Source organism: Lithobates pipiens, unplaced genomic scaffold (assembly GCF_037356315.1).
Source record: "Lithobates pipiens isolate NorthernLeopardFrog02 unplaced genomic scaffold, aLitPip1_a1.2 Scaffold_10, whole genome shotgun sequence".
In the NCBI taxonomy this organism is placed as follows: Eukaryota; Metazoa; Chordata; class Amphibia; order Anura; family Ranidae; genus Lithobates; species Lithobates pipiens.
In genome coordinates, this window is record NW_027507686.1 from 160,976,432 (window position 1) to 161,000,078 (window position 23,647).

General features: G+C 44.3%; 1 protein-coding gene across 1 annotated transcript in view; it reads left to right on the plus strand.

The window, feature by feature from the left end:
• The first annotated feature begins 222 nt into the window (after window positions 1–222).
• Window positions 223–23,647, plus strand: part of LOC143935094 (solute carrier family 22 member 20-like) — a 130,981-nt gene continuing 107,556 nt past the window's right edge. Inside the window, exon 1 of the mRNA XM_077458713.1 lies at window positions 223–684. Within this exon, the coding sequence (XP_077314839.1) occupies window positions 319–684 (366 nt within the window). The 5' untranslated portion in view covers window positions 223–318. The remainder of the gene's footprint in view (window positions 685–23,647) is intronic.

The window sequence follows — 23,647 nt, forward strand, 5'->3', positions numbered from 1 at the left end:
TTATGATTTAACCAGATTTAGTATTAACATTTAGAGAGCATTTGAATGAATGTGGGTGGACCTTATGATCATCAGCAGATAATCTCCATGATGCTATAATCTGTTCTGTCATATGGATTGGACAGCTTTTTTTTTTTTTTTTTTTACAGGCTTCTAAAATATATATTGAGGAGTCAAAGTATTGGCAGTTATCATAGCCTCCAAATTAGAGCTACAGCCCAAGATAAAAAATAAAATAAAAAATCATTGACCAGGATACTTTTTTAAAAACCTGTTTTGTTCTTCTCTCATGTAAACCCATCATTTACAAAAGTAGCAATGGGTTTTAATGACCTCCTACAAACTGTTGGAGGGTTGGGTCGTTTCCAGGTGCTCAATACTGCTATGTTGCTCTTTCCTATGATATTAATGGCTTCACATAATTTCCTACAGAATTTTACAGCAGCAGTACCCCCACATCGCTGCCATATTCCAAATTTAGACAATGATTTGGTTTCTTTTAATCTTAGCAACATTGCAGCATTTATACCAGTGGATGACAACCTGGAGAGCAAAAGTTGTATAAGGTTCAGAAATGCAGAGCTTGGCCTCTGGACTAACGTCACTTCAACAAACAACACCGAATCCTGTAAGGATGGCTGGATCTATGACAAGAGCATCTTCATCTCCACTATCGTCACAGAGGTAATGCACAGAAAATGATAAGGCTAAATGTAAAAAAGATGTTGAGAACGTTCACACAATGCAATTTGTGAAGATTCACTTCAATTCAATCATGGAAAAAGAAAATCCCTGTTTACTTTTTTCTGCACATGATTGGATAGCTGAAGTAAATATTCACAGAAATTTTAGGCTAGACCTAATTTTTAGAAGAATAGAAAAAAAGAGCACTGGATTGTACAGATCATTACTTTTATTGCACTAAACAAAATTTGCACCTAACACCTCAAACTTGAGCTTGAATGTCCAGAGCAATCCAAGTGCTTTGTATTGTCGCAGTTCATCCCAATACAATGTGTTAGTGTGCGCTATAAACAAAGACTACAAGGTACGCAGGCAACGCACCACAACACATGCCAGAAAGCATTACAGCTTACATTGGCAGCACATATCAAAGCAATATGCACTGACGTGTGCTCTGTGGTGTGAACCTACCCTTATTGTTGGCACATTGAAAAACTGTGAACATCCAGTTAGCAGGGATTATGAGCTGAATTATGTGTTCTAAATCGTTATTTGATTTAGTGTATTTCAATAGATGTAATGATCTGCGGAATGCAGTGCACGTTTGTTCTTTTCTAACATTTAAGTTTCAGGTACTTCCTGGGATAATGAGTTCAGAGCTTGAAAGCATTGCTCTGGCTCTGTTTTAAATATCTTCTTGATTGTCATTCAGGTTGTACTTTGGATATTGCATCCTTGTGTTTTTTTTTTTTTTGTTGAGTGATTTTTAGTAACTGAATCATGCTAAGAAAATTGCTAGTAATTAGCCTAGGGCTACACAAGAAATTTTCAGTAGCTCAGTTGCACTACTAAAATCTACCACAATCATTCATTGCTGCAATTTAAAGTGAATACATGAGCAAAATATATCATGCTGAGTCTGTCACTAGCATTAACACAGCAGGTTTTTAGTCCTCCGTAACATTTATTCAGCAATCAAACCTGCAAGTTCATCTATTATTTTTCCACTTACTTTTAACAGAGGGAATTGTCCAGCAAAAGTGGCATTTACTGATGTTGAGACAAACTACCATATATAACACTAGAAGGGGTGCTTACAATGGTCAGATTTTATTCATATGATTTTTTTAAACTTAAACAAAGATATTGCCTCAACTGCTTAAAAACACCTTGTATTGCCTCACCCATGCTAAAGCCCCAGATCCCCTTGACTGGCCGATGTGGTTGTTTATTGTCTTCTGGTGTATGCTCCCTACTTGTTTCTCTGTGGGGGTGACCCCTTGAGGACCAAACTAATGTTGCCGCAAGAGAATCCTATGGCGCCTATGCTCCAGGATTATATGTTTTCCACCTTTTTATATCTACTGAAACATACTAAACATACTCTTGATATCATTTTTCTGCACCCAATTCCCCCCACACCGTTTCTGCCTGTTTATGTTCTTTCCTCCCTCCTTTGCCCCTTCTGTCTTCCTCCACTTCCCCAGCCCCCCTTTTTTTCCCTTTATCTCTCCCCTTTGTTTCCTTATTTTTTTTTCACTGCTTCTCTCCAAATAATTTTTGGCCCATATGCCTGGCTGATGGAGACCCCTTTGACTATGTCCAGCCTCGTTTGCTGCACATGTAGGCGGGGCATAACCAGCAGAGCCATGAATTGTGAGACGTCAACATACATTGATATGTAAATGTTACTTTATACTATAGAAACTAATCACAGCAATAAGATTGTTTACAGAAATAGTACCACATATGTTGCGGGTTGTACTCTTCTTTAAGTGGTTAAAGACCAGCCTCGTTTTGAGATTTTGGTGTTTATCCACTTCAATACAGGGCATTTATACAGCTTCCTTACCAGACCAATTTTTAGCTTTCAGCGCTATCACACTTTGAATGCCAGTTACTCAGTCATGCAACACTGTACCCAAACACATTTTTTAATCATTTTTTTCATACGAATAGAGCTTTCTTTTGGTGGTATTTAATCACCACAGGGTTTTTTATTTTTTGCGGCATAAGTAAAAAAAGAGCGAAAATTTTGAAAAAAAAAAAACACTTTTTTTTTTACTTTCTATGATTAAATTTTGCAAATAAGTCATTTTTGTTCATAAATTTGGGCCAAAATTTATATGGCTACATCTCTTTGGTAAAAATAAACCAAATTAGTGGATATTAATTAGTCTCTTTGAAAGTTATAGAGTCTACAAGCTATGGTACAAATCATTGAAAATTGATCACATCTGATCACACCTGATGCACTGACGGCCTATCTCATTTCTTGAGGCTCTGAAATGTCAGGAAAGTACAAATACCCCCCAAATTACCCCTTTTTGAAAAGTAGACAGTCCAACGTATTTAGTAAGAGGCATGGTGAGTTTTTTGAAGTTGTAATTTTTTCCCACAATTCTTGGGGAAAAAGAACAATTTTTTTTGTTTTTTACAAAATTGTCATAATAACAAGTTATTTCTCATACACGGCATATGCATACTTCCAATTACACCCCAAAATACATTCTGCAACTCTTCCCGAGTATGGCGATACCACATGTGTGGGACTTTTACACAGGCTGGCCACACAGAGAAGTCCAAAATGCAGGGAGCACCGTAAAGGGTTCTAGGAGCATAAATGACACCTCTAATTTCCTAACGACCTATTACATTTGTGAAGGCCCTGGAGCACCAGGACAGTAGAATTACCCACAAAATGACCCCATTTTGGAAAGCAAACACCCCATTGTATATTCTATGAGGCATAATGAGTCTTTTGAACAGTTAATTTTTTTTCCACAAGTCTTCGGAAGACGTGGAAAGAAAGTGAAAACATATTTTTTTTTACACAAAGTGGTCAGTTTATAAGATATTTCTAACTCAATGCATGTACATAGCAAAAATTACACCCCAAAATACATTCTGCTACTCATCATGAGTATGGCGATACCACATGTGTGTGATTTTTACACAGCGTGTCCACATACAGAGGCCCAAGATGCAGGGAGCGCCGTCAGGTGTTGTAGGAGCATAAATGACACCTCTAATTTCCTAACGACCTATTATATTTGTGAAGGCCCTGGAGCACCAGGACAATGGAATTGCTCAGGAAATGACCCCATTTTTGAAAACAAACACCCCAATGTATATTCTAGGAAGCATTATGAGTCTTTTGAGCGGTTAATTTTTTTTACACAAGTCTTCAGAAAACGTGGAAAGAAAATTTAAATCTTTTTTTTTTTTTTACACAAAGTTGTCCATTTATAAGATATTTCTAACACATAGCATGTATATAGCAAAAATTACACCCCAAAACACATTCTGCTACTCCTCCCGAGTATGGCGATACCACTTGTGTAGGACTTTTACACAGCCTGGCCATATACAGAGGTCCAACATGGAAGTGGTACCTTCAGGCGTTCTAGGAGCATAAATTACACATCTCATTTCGTTCCTACCTATCACACTTTTGAAGGTCCTGGAGCACCAGGACAGTGCAATTACCCACAAAATTACCCCATTTTGGAAAGCAAACACCCCAATGTGTATTCTATGAGGCATGGGCTGCAAATAGGTACTCGGATACTCTGACGGGCTAGTGACAGGTACTCTGTTACTCCGACGGGCTGGTGACAGGTACTCGGGTACTCCAACGGGCTGGTGACAGGTACTCGGGTACTCCGGGCTGGTGATAGGTACTTGGGTACTCCGACGGGCTGGTGACAGGCATTTGGGTACTCAGATGAACTGTCACAGGTACTCAGGTACTCAGATGGGCTGTGACAGGTACTCAGGTACTTGGGTACTCAGATGGACTGTGACAGGTACTCAGGTACTCAGATGGACTGTGACAGGTACTCAGGTACTCAGATGGGCTGGGACAGGTACTCGGGTACTCAAATGGGCTGGGAAAGGTACTCAGGTACTCAGATCGGCTGGGACAGTTACTCAGGTGGGCTGGGACAGGTACTCTGGTACTCAGATGGGCTGACAGGTGCTCAGGTACTCGGATACTCAGATGGACTGTGACAGGTACTCGGGTACTCAGATCGGCTGTGACAGGTACTCGGGTGCTCAGATGGGCTGACAGGTACTCGGGTACTCAGATGGGCTGACAGGTACTCGGGTACTCAGATGGGCTGACAGGTATTCAGGTAGTGGGGTACTCAGATGGGCTGACAGGTACTCAGGTACTCAGATGAGCTGACAGGTACTCGGGTACTCAGATGGGCTGGGACAGGTACTCAGGTACTCGGGTACTCAAATGGGCTGGGACAGGTACTCGGGTACTCAGATGGGCTGGGACAGGTACTCGGGTACACAGATGGGCTGACAGATACTCAGGTACTCGGGTACTCAGATGGGCTGGGACAGGTACTCGGGTACTGAGATGGGCTGGGACAGGTACTCGGGTACTCAAATGGGCTGACAGGTACTCGGGTACTCAGATGGGCTGTGATGGGTGGTGACAGGTCCTCTTTATTGGGGGGGTAATCAGTGTGTGTTGGTGTACACTGAGCGGTAACGAGATGTTACCGCAATCTCCTCCTCACACACGATCAGTGTGTGAGAAGGAGAACCCGGTAACATCTCGTTACCGCGGTTTGTTTACATTCTGTGACCGGCCGTGATTGGATACAGCCGGTCACATGGTAAAGAGCCAATTTCATTGGCACTTAACTGCGATCGGAGTTGGGCTGTGTCAGGTTGACAAGCCGCATCCCCGATCGGCACTAGCACTGTAACAGCACAATACATGTGACCGGCTGTGATTGGACACGGCCGGTCACATGTATCGGGGGGGTGGTCGATGGAGAGGAAAATCCCACAGATCGGGGATGGGCTGTGTCCGAGGCACACAGCTCATCCATGATCGCCGCGCTGCGGGCCCCCGGGGGCCCGCAGGAGCAGCGCAATACCGAGGCCGTCATATGACCTCCACCCAGGATGGGAGATCCCATCTGTCGCCGTCATTTCACTATGGCCCGGTATTGAAGTGGTTAAATGTTTAAAACAATTTTTTTTGCTAGAAAATTACTTAGAACCCCCAAACATTATATATTTGGCTTGCTACCCTAGAGAATAAAATGACTGTCATTGCAATACTTTTTTCACACCGTAATTGCGCAACGGTCTTCCAAGCGCACTTTTTTGGAAAAAATTCACATTTTTGAATAAAAAAATAAGACAACCGTAAAACTAGCCCATTTTTTTTTCTATTGTGAAACAGTAAAATTGCGCCCGCTCGTGGAATGGCTAAACTTTTACCCTCAAAAATCTCCATAGGTGACGTTTAAAACATTCTACAGGTTGCATGTTTTGTGTTACAGAGGAGGTCTAGGGGTAGAATTATTGCTCTTGCTCTACTGATCACGGCGATACCTCACATTGTGTGGTTTGACCACCGTTTTCATATGCGGGCGCTACTCACGTATGCGTTCGCTTCTGCGTGCAAGCTCGACGATGTACGACGGGATAGATACCTCGATTTTGGCTGCCGTTACCAAGATATCCCTCTTCAAAAAAGGGATGTACATTGTCGAGCTCTAGTCGTGAAGTGGTTAAGCAGAAAGTTAAAGTGCACCAAAACACTTTTTCAACAGTAGGGATGAGCCGAACACCCCCCGGTTCGGTTCTCACCAGAACCTGCGAACAGACTGAAAATTTGCTCGAACTTTAGAACCCCATTAAAGTCTATAGGACTCGAACATTCAAAATGAAAAGTGCTAATTTTAAAGGCTAATATGCAAGTTATTGTCCTAAAACTGGTTTGGGGACCCGGGTCCTAGGGGACATGTATCAATGCAAAAAAAAGTTTTAAAATGACCGTTTTTCTCGGGAGCAGTAATTTTAATGATCCTTGAAGTGGAAAAAAAGTGAAATATTCCTTTAAATATCGTACCTGGGAGGTGTCTATAGTATGCCTGTAAAGTGGCACGTTTCCCGTGCTTAGAACAGTACCTGCACAAAATGAAATTTTTAAAGGAATAAAAGTCATTTGCACCTTGAGAGGTAAGGAAGTCCTCCTCTTCCTGCCTCTGTTCTGCCTCAAGTGCCCTGTCCGTTATTCCATGCAGCGTGTGCTCCAACAGGTGGACAAGAGGGACAGTGTCACTGATGCATGCACTGTCACTGCTCACCATCCTCATGGCCTCCTCAAATGGTGACAGGACAGTGCATGCATCCCTGATCATGGCCCACTGGCATGAGGAAAAAAAACAAGCTCCCCTGACCCTGTCCTGGTGCCATAGTCACACAGGTACTCATTGATGGCCCTCTGCTGCGTGTGCATCCGCTGCAGCATGGCCAATGTTGAGTTCCACCTGGTGGGTAGGGATGAGCCGAACACCCCCCGGTTCGGTTCGTACCAGAACTTTCGAACGGACCCCACGTTCGTTACGAACGTTAGAACCCCATTGAAGTCTATGGGACTCGAACGTTCGAAATGGAAAGTGCTAATTTTAACGGCTAATATGCAAGATACTGTCCTAAAAAGGGTTTGGGGACCTGCCTCCTGCCCCAGGGGACATGGGTCAATGCCTAAAATGTTTTTAAAAATGGCCGTTTTGGCGGGAGCACTGATTTTACTGACAATGAAAGTGAAAAAAAATATTCCTTTAAATATGGTGCCTGGGGGGTGTCTGTAGTATGCCTGTGAAGTGCCACGTGTTTCCCGTGTTTAGAACAGTCCCTGCACAAAATTACATTAAACGGAAATAACACCATTTAAAACTGCTTGCGGTTTTAATGTTATATCTGGTTCCTGCAATTTGGTTGAAAATCATTGAGAAAAATGGCATGGGTAGCCCTCCCTGCCCATTACCAGCCTATTTGGGTCTTGTACGCATATTAAGGGGAACCCTGTACCCATATTAAAAAAAGGAAATGCGTGTGGCCCCCAGGCCCTATATACTCAGAACAGCAGTATACATGCGGTGCAAACAAGACAGGGACTGTGTAGGTTTGTTGTGTTAAGTTGAATCTGTTTGTAATTTTCAACTGGTACATTTTTAAAGTGTAGCTCCATTCAAAAAAACTATTTTTAAGCTTTTTGGAAAACATAGGGAAGGGTTATCACCCCTGTATAATTTATTTTGTCGTCCATCTTTTTTCATCTCACTTGCTGCTGTCTCCTTCCGTTTGCAAGTAGGAGATGTTTGTAAGTTGGATGTTTGAAAGTAGGGGCCTGCCCTATATGCTCTGCAGAAATGGCGGAACAAGGTGTTGGTTTTGCCACAACATTGTAAGCCCTGAAAGTGACTCTTGGTGGGCGCTGGAGCGCCCTGCTGTGAACGATTATATCAAGAATTGTAATTACATGCCATTGTTGAACAGTGGTAGAAAAATTGACCTTTGGTGGTTGTGGTGCTGGTGCCACAACACTATAAGTCCTCACCGTTACTCTGGGTGGGCACAGGAAGGGGCCCTCCTGTGAAATATTATATCAAGAATTGTAATTACATGTCCCTGTTAAACAGGGGCAGAAAAATTTGGCCTTAGGCACTGCTGCTGGTGCCACCACACTGCAACCTCTTCCATATACTCTAGTTTTTTTGCTGGAATTAGCCCTGCTGCAAAGCATTGCATCAAAAATTGTACTTAATTCCCCTGTTAAACAGGGGAAGAAAAATTGGGCCTTAGGCTGAGGTGAATATTGCGGTGTATACTGCGGTCAGGGCACGCAGACAATAACCAGAAAACAGCAGAGATAAAGGGGTATATACAGATGTATACTGTGCTGTGCTGGAGCCACACACAACTTCCAATAACTCCTGCAGATGGCAAGTGGGCTCAAATAGAGAACAGCTATGTAGGTGGATTATAGCGGTATGTACTGGGTACAGAGCACGCAGACAGCACGCACTATCTCCTAACACTACTGACTGCAAGCTCTATTATTAAAGATAGATCACTAGCTATATAGGTGAGGTGAATATAGTGGTGTATACTGCGGTCAGGGCACAGACAATAACCACTACACAAAAGCAAGATAGGAAATCAGCCAAAAACGATCGGTGTGTACTGTGTTGAAGGTACACAGAACACCCACTGCTTCAGATGCCAACACACTACACGAGGCCGCCTCAATGGCGGCCTTATATAGTGTGGGGCGTGCACTACACAGCCTGAGCTATGATTGGCCAAGCATGCGGGGTCACAGTGCATGCTTGGCCAATCATGAGCCAGCAATGCACTGCGCCATCGCAGTGCATTGTGGGCCGTGAGCGCCACACGAATTTTGACGCGAACGGACCAAGAGTTCGGATTTCGCCGAACGGACGAACAGCCAATGTTCCAGTCGAACGTACGTTCGACTCGAACACGAAGCTCATCCCTACTGGTGGGCATGTCACAGATCAGGTGGTTCTAGGGCAGGTTAAATTCCTTTTGGAGGTCAGCAAACCAAGCACTGGCATTATATGACCGTCAGAAATGCACACAGACTTTCCTGGCCTGCCTCAGGACATCCTGTAAGCCTGGGTACCTGCCCAAGAACTGCTGCACCACCAAGTTAAAGCGGGGTTCCACCCTAAAGTGGAACCTCCGCTGATCAGAACCCTCCCCCCCCGGTGTCACAATTGGCACCTTTCAGGGGGGAGGGGGGGTGGAGATACCTGTCAAAGACAGGTATTTACACCCACTTCCGAGCATAGACTCCCATGGGAGTCTACGCCATTTCCTGTCCTGCCGCGCTGTCTGCTGGGACACACACGGTTCTCAGAGACAGAGCGGAGAATTCCTATTGCGCTGCGCGACTCGCGCATGCGCAGTAGGGAACCGGGAAGTAAAGCCGATTCGCTTCACTTCCTGATTCCCTCACCTAGAATGGTGGCGGCAGCAGCCGAGAGCCGAGCGATCGATCGGCCTCGGCTGCCGGCATCGCTGGAACCCGGGACAGGTGAGTGTCCATTTATTAAAAGTCAGCAGCTGTAGTATTTATAGCTGCTGGCTTTTAATATTTTTTTGTAGGTGGAATCCCTCTTTAAGGAGGTGAGCCAAACAGGGCACATGGGTCGGTTGTCCCTGTCGGAGGGAGGAGAGGAGGTTGGTGCCATTTTCGCAAACCACCATTCCTGGCTTAAGCTGGCGTGGCATCAAGCACCTCTCAGCCTGCCCCTGCAGAGCTGACAGAATGTCTGCCCCAGTGTGGCTCCTGTCCCCCAAGCACGCAAACACCGCATGGCATCTTTTTGGCTGCATACTTGCCTAGCCCCTTGAATGCCTATGGAGCACTGCTGGTTCCAAGGACAAAGCACAGGAAGAGGCCATGGAGGAAGAAGAGGAGGAGGGTGTGGAGGAGAGAGGTGTGTCAGAATCACCAGTAGTAGCATTTTGGAGGCGTGGTGGCAGAACAACCTCCAACACTATTGCACCTTGTCCTGCATCTTTCCCAGCTGCCAGCAGAGTCACCCAATTTGCAGTGAAAGATAGGTAACGTCCCTGTTGGACCATGAGTCAGTGGTAATATGCACCTTACCGCTGACCGCCCTGTCCAGCGAGCCCAAGACATTTCCTTCCACATGCCGGTAGAGAGCCGGAATCGCCTTCCGTGCGAAAAAGTGGCATTTGGGAACCTGCCACTGAGGAACTGCACATTCACGGAAGGGGGCAGAGTCTACCAACTGGAAAGGCAGCAGTTGAAGTGCTAGCAATTTAGCCAAGCTAGCATTCAACCGCTGGGCATGTGGATGGCTGGGAGTGAACTTCTTTCGGTGGTGCAGCAGCCGGGGCAGGGAAATTAGCTTGGTACAATTGGACGTCGGTGTACCGATAGCATATTGCCCCTCAAGTACTTGTCTGTGACACACCTAATTCTACACCTTCATTCCTCTCAGTGCAGGTTTCAGAGAGGACTGAAGATATAGTGGGGTTGGAGGTCCCAGCTGATGAGGAGCAAGGAGAGGTCCACCTTGTTCTTTGGTGTGGGTCTTTTAGGTACGCTTGCCAACGAACTGCATGGCAGGCCGACATATGTCTGGTCAAGCATGTGGTGCCCAAGTGGCTGATGTTTTGGCCATGCGAGATACGCTTGAAACATATGTGACAAATAGCAGCGGTGCGATCTGATGCACTTGTCTCAAAAAAGGCCCACACCAAAGAACTTTTGGAATAACAAGCAGAGGCAGCGCCCTGCACATGTGGAGCTCTGCAGTGTGATGCAGTCTGTGTACTGCCCTTAAGCTGGCCCCTGGAGGGCATCCTGCCTCATTGGAGATGTGCCTCTTCCTGCTCTCTCCTATCAGGCACCCACGTGGAGTCAGTGACCTCATCATCCCCTCCGTCCTCATCACTGGAGCAAATCTGGCAGTATGCTGCAGCTGGGGGAACATGACTGCCAGATTGCTGTCCTTCTTGTGCACCCCCTCTCTCTAGGCTCACGTTACTGCCTTCCTCTAGCTGAGTATCATCATCAGAGCCTTCAAAACACTGGACATCCTCCTGGAGCATGTACCCAACACTGTAGTCAAACAGTTCGGGGGACTCCTCAGGAGGACATGGTGGGGCTAGGGAAGGAGTGACTGATGCCATTGAGCCGAGGGAAGAGGCCACTTTTGGCAGCTGCTTTGCCAGACAAAGTACCCTGAGCCTGGGTGAGAGAGGATGAGGACGGCTTGGTCATCCACTCTACCAAGTCTTCGGCATGTTGTGGCTCAACATGGCCAGCTGCCGAAAAAAAGGACAAGCGTGTCCCATGGCCACGTGCTGATGAGGATGCACCGTGTCCACGACCAGCACCGTAGCCTCTAGACACAGAGCCTGCTTTCCCTCTTTTATTGGCTCGTGACTGTCTGCCTCTCCTTGTTGGCCTTCCAGACATACTGTCACGTACCTAGTGGTGAGCCCGGAATGCAGAAGGAGACCTCTCTTGCATCCCTGACTCACGGCCCCTGATGATGGTGACAGGAGGCGCGGGAGTCAAAGGTAGCACGAGTGCCTGGCAGGATCAACAGCCGGTGGATGGATCAGGCTGACTTCAGGAACTGTAGCTGGACAAGCAGGCCCCAGTGGCAGCAGACAGGAACCAGTAGACAGCAGGAGACCAACAGGAACAGGTGGATCACTCAGGGGCAGGCATGCAGAAGAGTCAGGCAAGCCGGGTCAAACCAGACAGTCAGTACAGGAACAGATGCAGCAGGCAGAGGCAGGAACGTGGAACAGGCCGGGTCGGTAACAGATGAGCACGGATGGACCAGAGGATGAAACAGGTGCAGAGTCGTAGACAAGCCGGAGGTCAGAGGCAGGCAGAAGGGAGGAAAGGTCACAGGTCAGGCCGGGTCAATACACAAACAGATCAGATTCAGGTAATAGTCTCAGGAACGCTGTAGATCAAGCAGCAAGATCAGAAGGGAGAACTGGGTTTAAATAGCCCGCCCGGCGCCGATAACCGTGCGCACGCGATCGCGCGCAAACGCGCGGCCGTGAACACGCGCACCAGGCACCCACAGGTGCGCAGAGACAGGCGACGGACCACTGTCTCCAGCCAGCCTTTCCTGACACATACTAATGGCCTGCAGGGAGATGTGGCTGCACAAAGCTGGGATGTATATACTGATTATACTGCAGCTAGCAGAATCAACTGCCTGCCTGTAGTATTATTAGTATGAGAACACCAGCAATTGGGGTAGCTTTATGTGCACACTGTGCAGAGTACACAGTACACCAACTGTAATTACTGCAGCTGCCTGCCTGTGGTATAGGATCAGAAGAACACCAGCAATTGGGGTAGCTTTAAGTGCACACTGTGCCGAGTACACAGTGCTCCGACTGTAATTACTGCAGCTGCCTGTGGTGTAGGATCAGAAGAACACCAGCAATTGGGTAGCTTTAAGTGCACACTGTGCCGAGTACACAGTACACCAACTGTAATTACGGCAGCTGCCTGCCTGTGGTATAGGATCAAAAGAACACCAGCAATTGGGTAGCTTTAAGTGCACACTGTGCCGAGTACACAGTCCACCAACTGTAATTACTGCAGCTGACTGCCTGTGGTAAAGGATCAGAAGAGCACCAGCAATTGGGGTAACTTTAAGTGCACACTGTGCAGAATACATAGTACACCAACTGTAATTACTCCAGCTGCCTGTGGTATAGGATCAGAAGAACACAAGCAATTGGGGTAGCTTTAAGTGCACACTGTGCCGAGTACACAGTACACCAACTGTAATTACTGTCCCATGGCCACATTCTGATGAGGATGCACCGTGTCCACAACCAGCACTGTTGCCTCTAGACACAGAGCCTGCTTGCCCTCTTTTATTGGCTTGTGACTGTCTGCCTCTCCTTGTTGGCCTTCCAGACATACTAATGGCCTGCAGGGAGGTGTAGCTGCACAAAGCTGGGACGTATATACTGATTATACTGCAGCTAGCAGAATCAACTGCCTGCCTGTAGTATTATTAGTATGAGAACACCAGCAATTGGGGTAGCTTTATGTGCACACTGTGCAGAGTACACAGTACAACAACTGTAATTACTGCAGCTGTCTATGGTATAGGATCAGAAGAACACCAGCAATTTGTGTAGCCTTAAGTGCACAATGTGCAGAGTGCACAGTACACCAACTGTAATTACCCTGCAGCTGCCTGCCTGTGATATAGTATCAGAAGAGCACCAGAAACTGGGGTAGCTTTAAGTGCATACTGTGCAGAGTACACAGTACACCAACTGTAATTACTGCAGCTGCCTATGGTATAGGATCAGAAGAACACCAGCAATTTGTGTAGCCTTAAGTGCACAATGTGCAGAGTACACAGTTCACCAACTGTAATTACTCTGCAGCTGCCTGCCTGTGATATAGGGTCAGAAGAACACCAGCAATTCGAGTAGCTTTAAGTGCACACTGTGCAGAGTACACAGTACTCCAACTGTAATTACTGCAGCTGCCTGTGGGGTAGGATCAGAAGAACACCAGCAATTGGGTAGCTTTAAGTGCACACTGTGCCGAGTACACAGTCCACCAACTGTAATTACTGCAGCTGACTGCCTGTGGTATAGGATCAGAAGAACACCAGCAATTGGGGTAGCTTTAAGTGCACACTGTGCAGAATACACAGTACACCAACTGTAATTACTGCAGCTGCCTGCCTGTGGTATAGGATCAGAAGAACACCAGCAATTGGGGTAACTTTAAGTGCACACTGTGCTGAGTCCACAGTGCACCAACTGTAATTATGACAGCTGCCTGCCTGTGGTATAGGATCAGAAGAACACCAGCAATTGGGGTAGCTTTAAGTGCACACTGTGCCGAGTACACAGTACACCTACTGTAAGTACTGCAGCTGCCTGTGGTATAGGATCAGAAGAACACCAGCAATTGGGGTAGCTTTAAGTGCACACTGTGCCGAGTAAACAGTACACCAACTGTAATTAGTGCAGCTGCCTGTAGTATAGGATCAGAAGAACACCAGCAATTGGGGTAGCCTTTAAGAGGAAGTAAACTCTCCCACTCTGATGCTTCTTTTCATTTAGTCCATTATAATAAGTAATTATCAAACTATAGCCACTGTAATCCAGCCCAAATCGCATAATACTTACTGTTTAACTGCTTGCCGACCGCCATCTGTCAAATGACGGCCAGGCAGCGTGACTCTTGTGGCGGGAGGGCGTCATATGACGTCCTCCCATTTAAACAGGGAATGCGCGCGATCGTGTGCATGCATCCCTGTTCCTTCGGTGGCGGCATGTCACAGAGACACCGCTCGCCACCGAGCAGGGTGAACAGCAATTGGGTATGGCTGTTTACCACGTGATTGGCCATGATGAAGTCATGGCCGATCACAGATGGTTCCATCCCCACTGTGCATGGCGCATGCGCACGCATGCCGGTGGCGGCATGTTCCCGGGAACATTGCTCGTCACCGACGCTGGTAAACAGCCATTGAACGGCTGTTTACCCACGTGATCGACTGTGATCCTTTCACAGCCGATCACTAAATGTAAACAAACAGCGGTAACGAGATGTTACCGTGTTCTCCTCCTCACACACCGATCGTGTGTGAGGAGGAGATTGCGGTAACATCTCGTTACTGCTAACTGTACACACCAATCATACTGATTGCTCCCCCCCCCCCAATAAAGAGGACCTGTCACCATCCATCATAGTACCTGTCACTCACAGTCCATCAGAGTACCCGAGTACCTGTCACAGTCCATCAGAGTACCTGTCACAGTCCATCAGAGTACCTGTCACAGTCCATCAGAGTACCTGTCACAGTCCATCAGAGTACCCGAGTACCTGTCACAGTCCATCTGAGTACCCGAGTACCCGTCACAGTCCATCTGAGTACCCGAGTACCTGTCACAGTCCATCTGAGTACCCGAGTACCTGTCACAGTCCATATGAGTACCCGTCACAGTCCATATGAGTACCCGTCACAGTCCATCAGAGTACCTGTCACAGTCCATCGGAGTACCCGAGTACCTGTCCCAGTCCATCAGAGTACCCGAGTACCTGTCATCGCCCTTCAGAGTACCCCAGTACCTGTCACCAGGCCATCAGAGTACCCGAGTACCTGTCACCGGGCCATCAGAGTACCCGAGTACCTGTCACCAGGCCATCAGAGTACCCGCCTGAAGGTACTACTTCAATGTTGGGCCTCTCTATGTGGCCAGGCTGTGTAAAAGTATCACACATGTGGTATCGCCATACTCGGGAAGAATAGAAGAATGTGTTTTGGGGTGCAATTTTTGCTATATACATGCTATGTGTTAGAAATATCTTATAAACAGACAACTTTGTGTAAAAAAAAATGCATTTTTATTTTTTTTCCACATTTTCCAAAAACTTCCGGAAAAAAATTAACCGTTCAAATGACTCATTATGCCTCATAGATTATACTTTGGGGTGTTTGCTTTCCAAAATGGGGTAATTTTGTGGGCAATTCCATTGTCCTGGTCCTCCAGGGCCTTCAAAAGTGTAATAGGTGGTTGTGAAATGAGATGTGTCATTTTTGCTCATAGAACGCCTGAAGGTGCTACTTCAATGTTGGTGCTCTGTATGTGGCCAGGCTGTGTAAAAGTCTCACACATGTGGTATCTGTTGTGCTTTTTAAGGACAGTATTTATTAAGTCATTTTTAACAAAGATATTTTTAAGATACAAATCAATCTATATGACACAGTCTATACATGTGAAACGTATTCACGGAGACAAGTGATCATACAAAATAGTTACATTTATTGGTTGACAGAAAACAAATATTTACATGAAATTAAAATCTCAATTGCGTCACATGAACATCTTGACAATTAATGGAAACACCCTCAAAATGGACATAGTACCTTGGACTATATCACCATTATCACTTCTCTGTAGAACCAATAACCTTATGATAATTGACAATTAAACAGAACGTCTGTATTTCACACATCCAACCATTACTATACTGCAGGTAAGTTAGTGATTAACAATGTGAAATAAATTAGACATTTGTTTGTCAATAAAATTGGCAACTATGCAAAAAAGAAATTTATAATGAAAAATTGAATTTAGAGAAAAAAATCTAAAAGGCAGTTATTGATTCAGGAGAATGATTTTTAATAATAGAATATTCAAAACATCAATATTTAAGAGAACATAGAAGATATAATCAACAAAATATTTACTCTTTCCAAAATGGCTATTAGTGTGGATTGTTGGTTACCAGGATTTTTAAGATGGCTGCCGTGGCTTTCAACATGGATTCTCTTACAGAGGAATTAGTTTGTGTGACCTCCAAGTTCCAAGGAGCAGGGATCTTTGTGAATGTAAGAATATGTATTCATGTATGGTACATGAGTGTCAGTTAGTCTGGGAGTCTCCCAGTGTCCCCTCCTCAGGGTGTGTCCCTGAGCTCTCCCCACCATGGCATCTTTCTTGTTTCTTAAATATCCTCTTAAACAAAAACATCATAAAATTATACTAAGTTCTGCCCAAAAAGGGTATGTGTTCCCTCCTCATTGGCAAGCGACCTTTCCCAAGAATCTAATGATTTTAAGGTAATAGCACCTTCAACCACCAGGTGTCTTACATGTGTTTGGTGTTTATCTCTTTAAGTTAATATTTTTTTTATTTCTATAATATGCATTTTTTTTTATATATGTTATAATGAATATATCTGTAGTGTTCAGGAATCTTAGTAACCGATATAATAGAAAATACGCTTAACATAATTGTGAATAATCCCCATTGTATAAAATGGTTATATATATGAATATCTATTAAATCGAATCTGTTTAGAAAGCACACAGGTTATATATATCAATCAAAATGACCTAAAATTATTATCTATATGGATACATGTATAATTCCGGTATCCAATCCATATTTTTTTAGCTAGACATAGGTTAAATTCTTATTCAGTTATAATCACGATTATATGTTTTTCATAATACTAATTCGTTGCTAAAACACTTCTACTTATGATCACACTTTCATATATATTTTCTTTATGACAAAGTTCTTTAGATCATTAGATACTAAAATTATAATATCTCTTTGATGACCTACAAATATCACATATCATTTGAATGACTCGTATTCACCATATGAGTACTTTTAAAATATGTCTGACTTGCATATCCCTCTAACACCATGTTTTGAGATGGACTTTGAGCAGTCCAATAAATGTTTAGATAGCTTAGCTGTACCCCCAAGTCCCTAGAATTCACACAATAGATTTTGTTGGACAAGGTGTCAGCTATTGAATTTTGTCTTCATGGTTGTATATTGTCCAAACAGTCTTCACTTGAGCACAATGGGGTTTTCTAGTTAAAGGTTATTTCCATGTGATCATTCCCTATGCAAGTTTGGTCTTCTCAATCTAACCAACAAAATAAGTACACATCTTTTTGTTTGGTAAAAAAAAAACTACCCTTGTTCCAGTCTCTTGTTTCAACACAGGGTTTGTAAAAGTTACAGATAACTATTCCCCTGCACATTTGGAAAAACAAAAAGTGTGAGATCATGTATTTTGTTTTAAAGGTCTCCAAAAGGGTAACAGTTCAATAATATCAAAATTATAGTTCATCCACTTTTTGAGGCCTACTGAAATCTCTCATCTCTGACAGTGAATATTAAATGTATTTCTTCATGAATTCACAACATATCGCCATACTCGGGAAGAGTAGCAGAATGTATTTTGGGGTGTAATTTGTTGTATGCATATGCTGTGCGTGAGAAATAACTTGATAATATGACAATTTTGTAAAAAAAATAAAAAATAAAGAATAAAAAAAATCTTAATTTTGCAAAGAATTGTGGGGAAAAATGACAACTTAAAATAACTCACCATGCTACAGCTAACTGACTCGCCTCCTGCCTGCTCTATCTAACTTAAATTAAATGAAATTACACTGCCTATCTCTCTCTCTATCAGCACGCCGGAACACACTACACAAGGCCACCACGCAGGCGGCCTTATATATTGTGGGGCATGTACTGAACCCCCTGAGCCATAATTGGCCAAAGCCACCCTGGCTTTGGCCAATTACGTCTCGTTGTACAGACGGCACTGTGGTGGGGCCAAGCATGTGGGTCATAGTGCATGCTTGGCCAATCATCAGCCAGCAATGCACTGCGATGCCGCAGTGAATTATAGGCCGTGACGCGCCACTCGAATTTGGCACGAATGGCCCATAACGTTTGGAATTCGCCGAACGGGTAAACAGACGATATTCGAGTCAAACATGGGTTCAACTCGAACACGAAGTTCATCCCTATTCAACAGTAATATACTATGAGCTTACAGACAACAGAATTCCTAAGAAGCACTTCTCTTGCAGGAGGTATCCAGATTACTGGGTCACCGTGAGATCCCCAAAGTCAATGCAGTTGGCCCAGCTGATGGTGGGAGACATTTCCTAGAAGTGACAGAAGAGATACCCAACTCTCACCCTACCTGTCACATACCTCTCACTAACACTATTTCTACTCTCAGAGGATTTTAGCACTCAATAGGAGATGATGGCCACCTGGAGCCCATAATAGAGACAAGTGAGTCACAGATGGTTTCCTGCCAGCCTGAAGAAACAAACACAGCCCCAACACCTGCTACACACATATTCTTGTACTGTTAGTTGTCCCCTTTTTTTCCCCCTTCTCTTTTTATGTCCCCCTCCCTCCACAGACTCGGGGTTGTATCTGCTCATGGCTGGAAGGTTTCCTGTATGTCTTACAGCAGTTCTTTCAATTTAACCCCTTAATGCCACCACCTCCCGGCCCTTTAAGAGGTTTCTGTTACTGGGAGGCTGGGTTTCTGATTTTGTGACTGCGGTGATTGGCTCAGAGCAGTCATATGATTGGAAAGCTCCCAATTGAAAGTAGAGATCGGGAGCTTTCCATTAGGCCCACCTGCCGAGAGGCTGCATATATGCGTACGGCCGGCGTGAAGAGCCTTCCATTAAAATGTATTTAAATTATGTAAGGTTAATATTATCTGCTTACAAGTGGCATGTTTTTCCACTTCCGCTTTAGCACACAATCTCTGCTTCTATGCACCTCCCCGCACATGAAAAAGTCAAGAGGGTCCTTATAGCCGACACAATTCATGATACCGCCCAAGAACCTCAAATGTATGCTCTCTCCTTCAAAAATTCGGGTTTGTGGATATGCATCCCCAGATAAAGAATTTTAATTTTTACTCACCCTCACTTTAGCTTCTGCAGAATTGAGCAGCAGAGATGTGCACAACATAAAAATGTATTCAGTTTCAGATTAGATTGTTAAATTAAAAATGTTGTTTTGTCATATTCATTATAATTCAGATTTGGTTGATAACTTCGTAATTTTCAAAACGATTTGCATCTCTATTTTAACCTATTATTTTCTATTTTTGTCTATTCTATTCTTTTCTATTCTATTTAAATCAGGTAGAATATATATATTATATTTGTTCTACTCTGGTCTGTTCTATTTATTCTATTCTTTTCTTTTCTATTCTCTTCAAACTGATTTGGATTTCGTAAAAGGGCTATATTCTTTCTATTCTATTTTTTTGTTTTCTATTCTTTTTTATTCTTCTCTATTCTTGTATTTTCTATTTTATTCTATTTTCTTCTATTATGGTTTATTATATTCTATTCTTTTATATTATATTCTGTTTTATGCTATTCTATTCTTTTATTTTCTATTCTGTTCTATTTTATTCTGTTTTATTTTTTTCATGCTATTCTAGTCTCTTTCAATGTTCTATTCTTTTTTTCCTATTCTGTTCTTTAAAACAGTCTAAGTAAGAAAATTATCATCTTATTTCACGTTTATACCTAACTGTATTTATTGCAATGTTTATACTTCAAATACATTTTTTATTTTTTTTTTATTCAAATTCATTTTTCAATTCGGATAATTTGTTATTTCATTACGTTACTTAGTTTCATTATAATTTTTTTCGGATTCATAGAAATTTGTTACTATTGTGAAATTTGGATACAGTATCTCACAAAAGTGAGTACACTCCTCACATTTTTGTAAATATTTTATTATATCTTTTCATGTGACAACACTGAAGAAATTACACTTTGCCACAATGTAGAGTAGTGAGTGTACAACTTGTATAACAGTGTAAATTTACTGTCCCCTCAAAATAATTCAACACACAGCCATTATTGTCTAAACCGCTGGCAACAAAAGTGAGTACACCCCTAAGTGAAAATGTCCAATTTGAGCCAAAAGTGTCAATATTTTGTGTGGCCAGAATTATTTCCCAGCACTACCTTAACCCTCTTGGGCATGGCGTTCACCAGAGCTTCACGGGTTGCTACTGGAGTCCTCTTCCACTCCTCCGTGACGACATCATGGAGCTGGTGGATGTTAGAGACCTTGCACTCCTCCACCTTCCAATTGAGGATGCCCCACAGATGCTCAATAGAGTTTAGGTCTGGAGACATGCTTGGCCAGTCCATCACCTTTACTGTCAGCTTCTTTAGAAAGGCATGGTCATCCTGGAGGTGTGCTTGGGGTTGTTATCATGTTGGAATACTGCCCTGCGGCCCAGTCTCCAAAGGGAGGGGATCATGCTCTGCTGCAGTATGTCACAGTACATGTTGGCATTCATGGTTCCCTCAATGAACTGTAGCTCCCCAGTCTCGGCAGCACTCATGCAGACCCAGACTATGACACTCCCACCACCATGCTTGACTGTAGGCAAGACACATATGTTTTGTACTCCTTACCTGGTTGCCGCCACACACGCTTGACACCATCTGAACCAAAAAAGTCTCATCAAACCACAGGATATGGTTCCAGTAATCCATGTCCTTAGTCTGCTTGTCTTCAGCAAATTGTTTGTAGGGTTTCTTGTGCATCATCTTTAGAAGAGGCTGTCTTCTGGGACAACAGCCATGCAGACCAATTTGATGCAGTGTGCAGCATATGGTCTGAGCACTGACAGGCTGACCCCCCACCCCAGCAACCTGACAACCAGACAGCCTCTGGATATGACGCTGAGCACATGCACTTAACTTCTTTGGTCGACCATGGTGAGGCCTGTTCTGAGTGGAACCTGTCCTGTTAAACCGCTGTATGGTCTTGGCCACCATGCTGCAGCTCAGTTTCAGGGTCTTGGCAATCTTCTTATAGCCTAGGCCATCTTTATGTAGAGCAACAATTATTTTTCAGATCCTCAGAGAGTTCTTTGTCCTGAGGTGCCATGTTGAATCCCCAGTGACCAATATGAGAGAATGAGAGCGATAACACCAAATTTAACACACCTGCTTCCCATTCACACCTGAGACCTTGTAACACCTCACATGCCATCGGGGAGGGAAAATGGCTAGTAGGGGTCTACTCACTTCTATAGCCAGCGCTTTAGACATTAATGGCTGTGTGTTGAGTTATTATGAGGAGACAGAAAATAGTTATACAAGCTGTACACTCACTATTTTAAATTGTAGAAAAGTGTAATTTCTTCAGTGTTGTCACATGAAAAGATATAATAGCATTTAAAAAAAATGTGAGGGGTGCACTCACTTTTGTGAAATACTGTACATCCGAATAACAAAAATTTTGCCTGGATTCCGATGTGTAACAGAACAAATTGCACATGTCTATTGATCATGTCTTCATGCCACTGCAACAACTGCACTTGGTTTCCTGGAAAGACATTTTGACTACCCCTTGGTCAGATCATAGCCCTATTCTTTTGATCTGTGGTTTATATAACTTTTTTAACCCGCTCTGGTGTGGTTACGTGATCCAGCAGTTGCAGCTCATCTGTTTTTGGGCATGCTCAATGGCAGCTCTGAATTCCTAGAGACATCACCCACCGGCTCCCATTGCCCTTCTATTGTTGGTGCTCCCGTGTCCCTACTCTCCCCTGCAGCACCTGCTCTCTGACACAGACAAACCGAAGCGGCTGGATCATGTTAAGAAAAGCTATTAACACCAATGTTTTTATACAGGCAATGCAGAATAGATAGAAGGAGGCAGCATTTTTAAATACTAGTAATTAGCCTTATCTCCTACCTTATGGAATGTATAAATGTTATGCATGTCAAAAAAAATGTTTTATCTCTCAATGACTTGCAAGCTAATTTTTTTATGTATGGCAATCATGGCTTAATTATTCTTTGCCATTTCTGAACCCTTCTAGTTTGAGTTACCTATAGTCCTTCACCTTGTTTTCATGTGCATCCTTCTCTAACCTATCCGATGGTTTTCAGCCTCGTCTCCCTACCCTTACCTTCCTTTTTTTGTTAGTAATTTCTGCCCCTTTCTCCTTCCCCTTATCCCACCTTCCCTGTCTTCCCTCCTTCTCTTCCCATTCTTTCCTCTTTTCTTCCACCACATGTCCCAGAGTGAACACATCCCCCCCAGACGATTGTCTGTACATTGCACAGGGGCCCTTCACTGGCGGACTTATCCCCACTCTGCAAACACTTCTCTGCATCCTCAAGAAGCTTTCCACTACCAAAACGAGTCTCAGCCAGCGTCAGTCTGCCCCAGTCTGCTCTTTAGAGCGGGCTGCAGGAGAGCTGACACTGGGAGACACTGTGACAATACATATTAACTGGTTACCGACCGCCGGCTGTCAAATGATGGCCAGGCAGTGCGGCTCTTGTGGCAGGAGGGAATCATATGATGTCCTCCCATTTAAACAGGGAATGCACGCGATCGTGTGCACACATCCTGTTCCTTCGGTGGTGGAGTGTCACAGAGAACACCGCTCGCCAGCGAGGGGGCTGAACAGCCATTGGGTATGGCTGTTTACCACGTGATTGGCCATGATGAAGTCAAGGCCGATCACAGATGGTTCCACCCCCACTGTGCATGGTGTATGCACCCGATCGCATGCACGTCTGTGGCGGTGTGTTCCCGGGAACACTGCTTGTCACTAACGCTCGTAAACAGCCATTGGCCGGCTGTTTACCCACGTGATCGGCTGTGAAAGGATTACTAAATGTAAACAAACTGTGGTAACGAGATGTTACCGGGTTCTCCTCCTCACACACCGATCGTGTGTGAGGAGGAGATTGTGGTAACATCTCGTTATTGCTTACAGTACACACACCAATCACACTGATTGCCCCCCCAATAAAGAGGACCTGTCACCACCCATCATAGTACCGGTCACTTACAGCACATCAAAATACCTGTCACAGTCCATTAGAGTACCTGTCACAGTCCATATGAGTACCGGTGTACCTGTCACAGTCCATATGAGTACCCGAGTACCTATCCCAGTCCATCAGAGCACCCAAGTACCTGTCCCAGTCCATCTGAGTACCTGTCACAGTTCATCTGAGTACCTGTCAAAGTCCATATGAGTACCTGAGTACCTGTCACAGTTCATCTAAGTACCCAAGTACCTGTCACAGTCCATATGAGTACCTGAGTACCTATTACTGCCCTTCAGAGTACCCGAATACCAGTCATCAGGCCATCAGAGTACCTAAGTACCTGTCACCAGCCTATCAGAGTACCCGAGTACCTGTCACTAGCCCATCAGAGTACCCAAGTACCTGTCACCAGCCCATCAGAGTATCCGTGTACCTATCTGCAG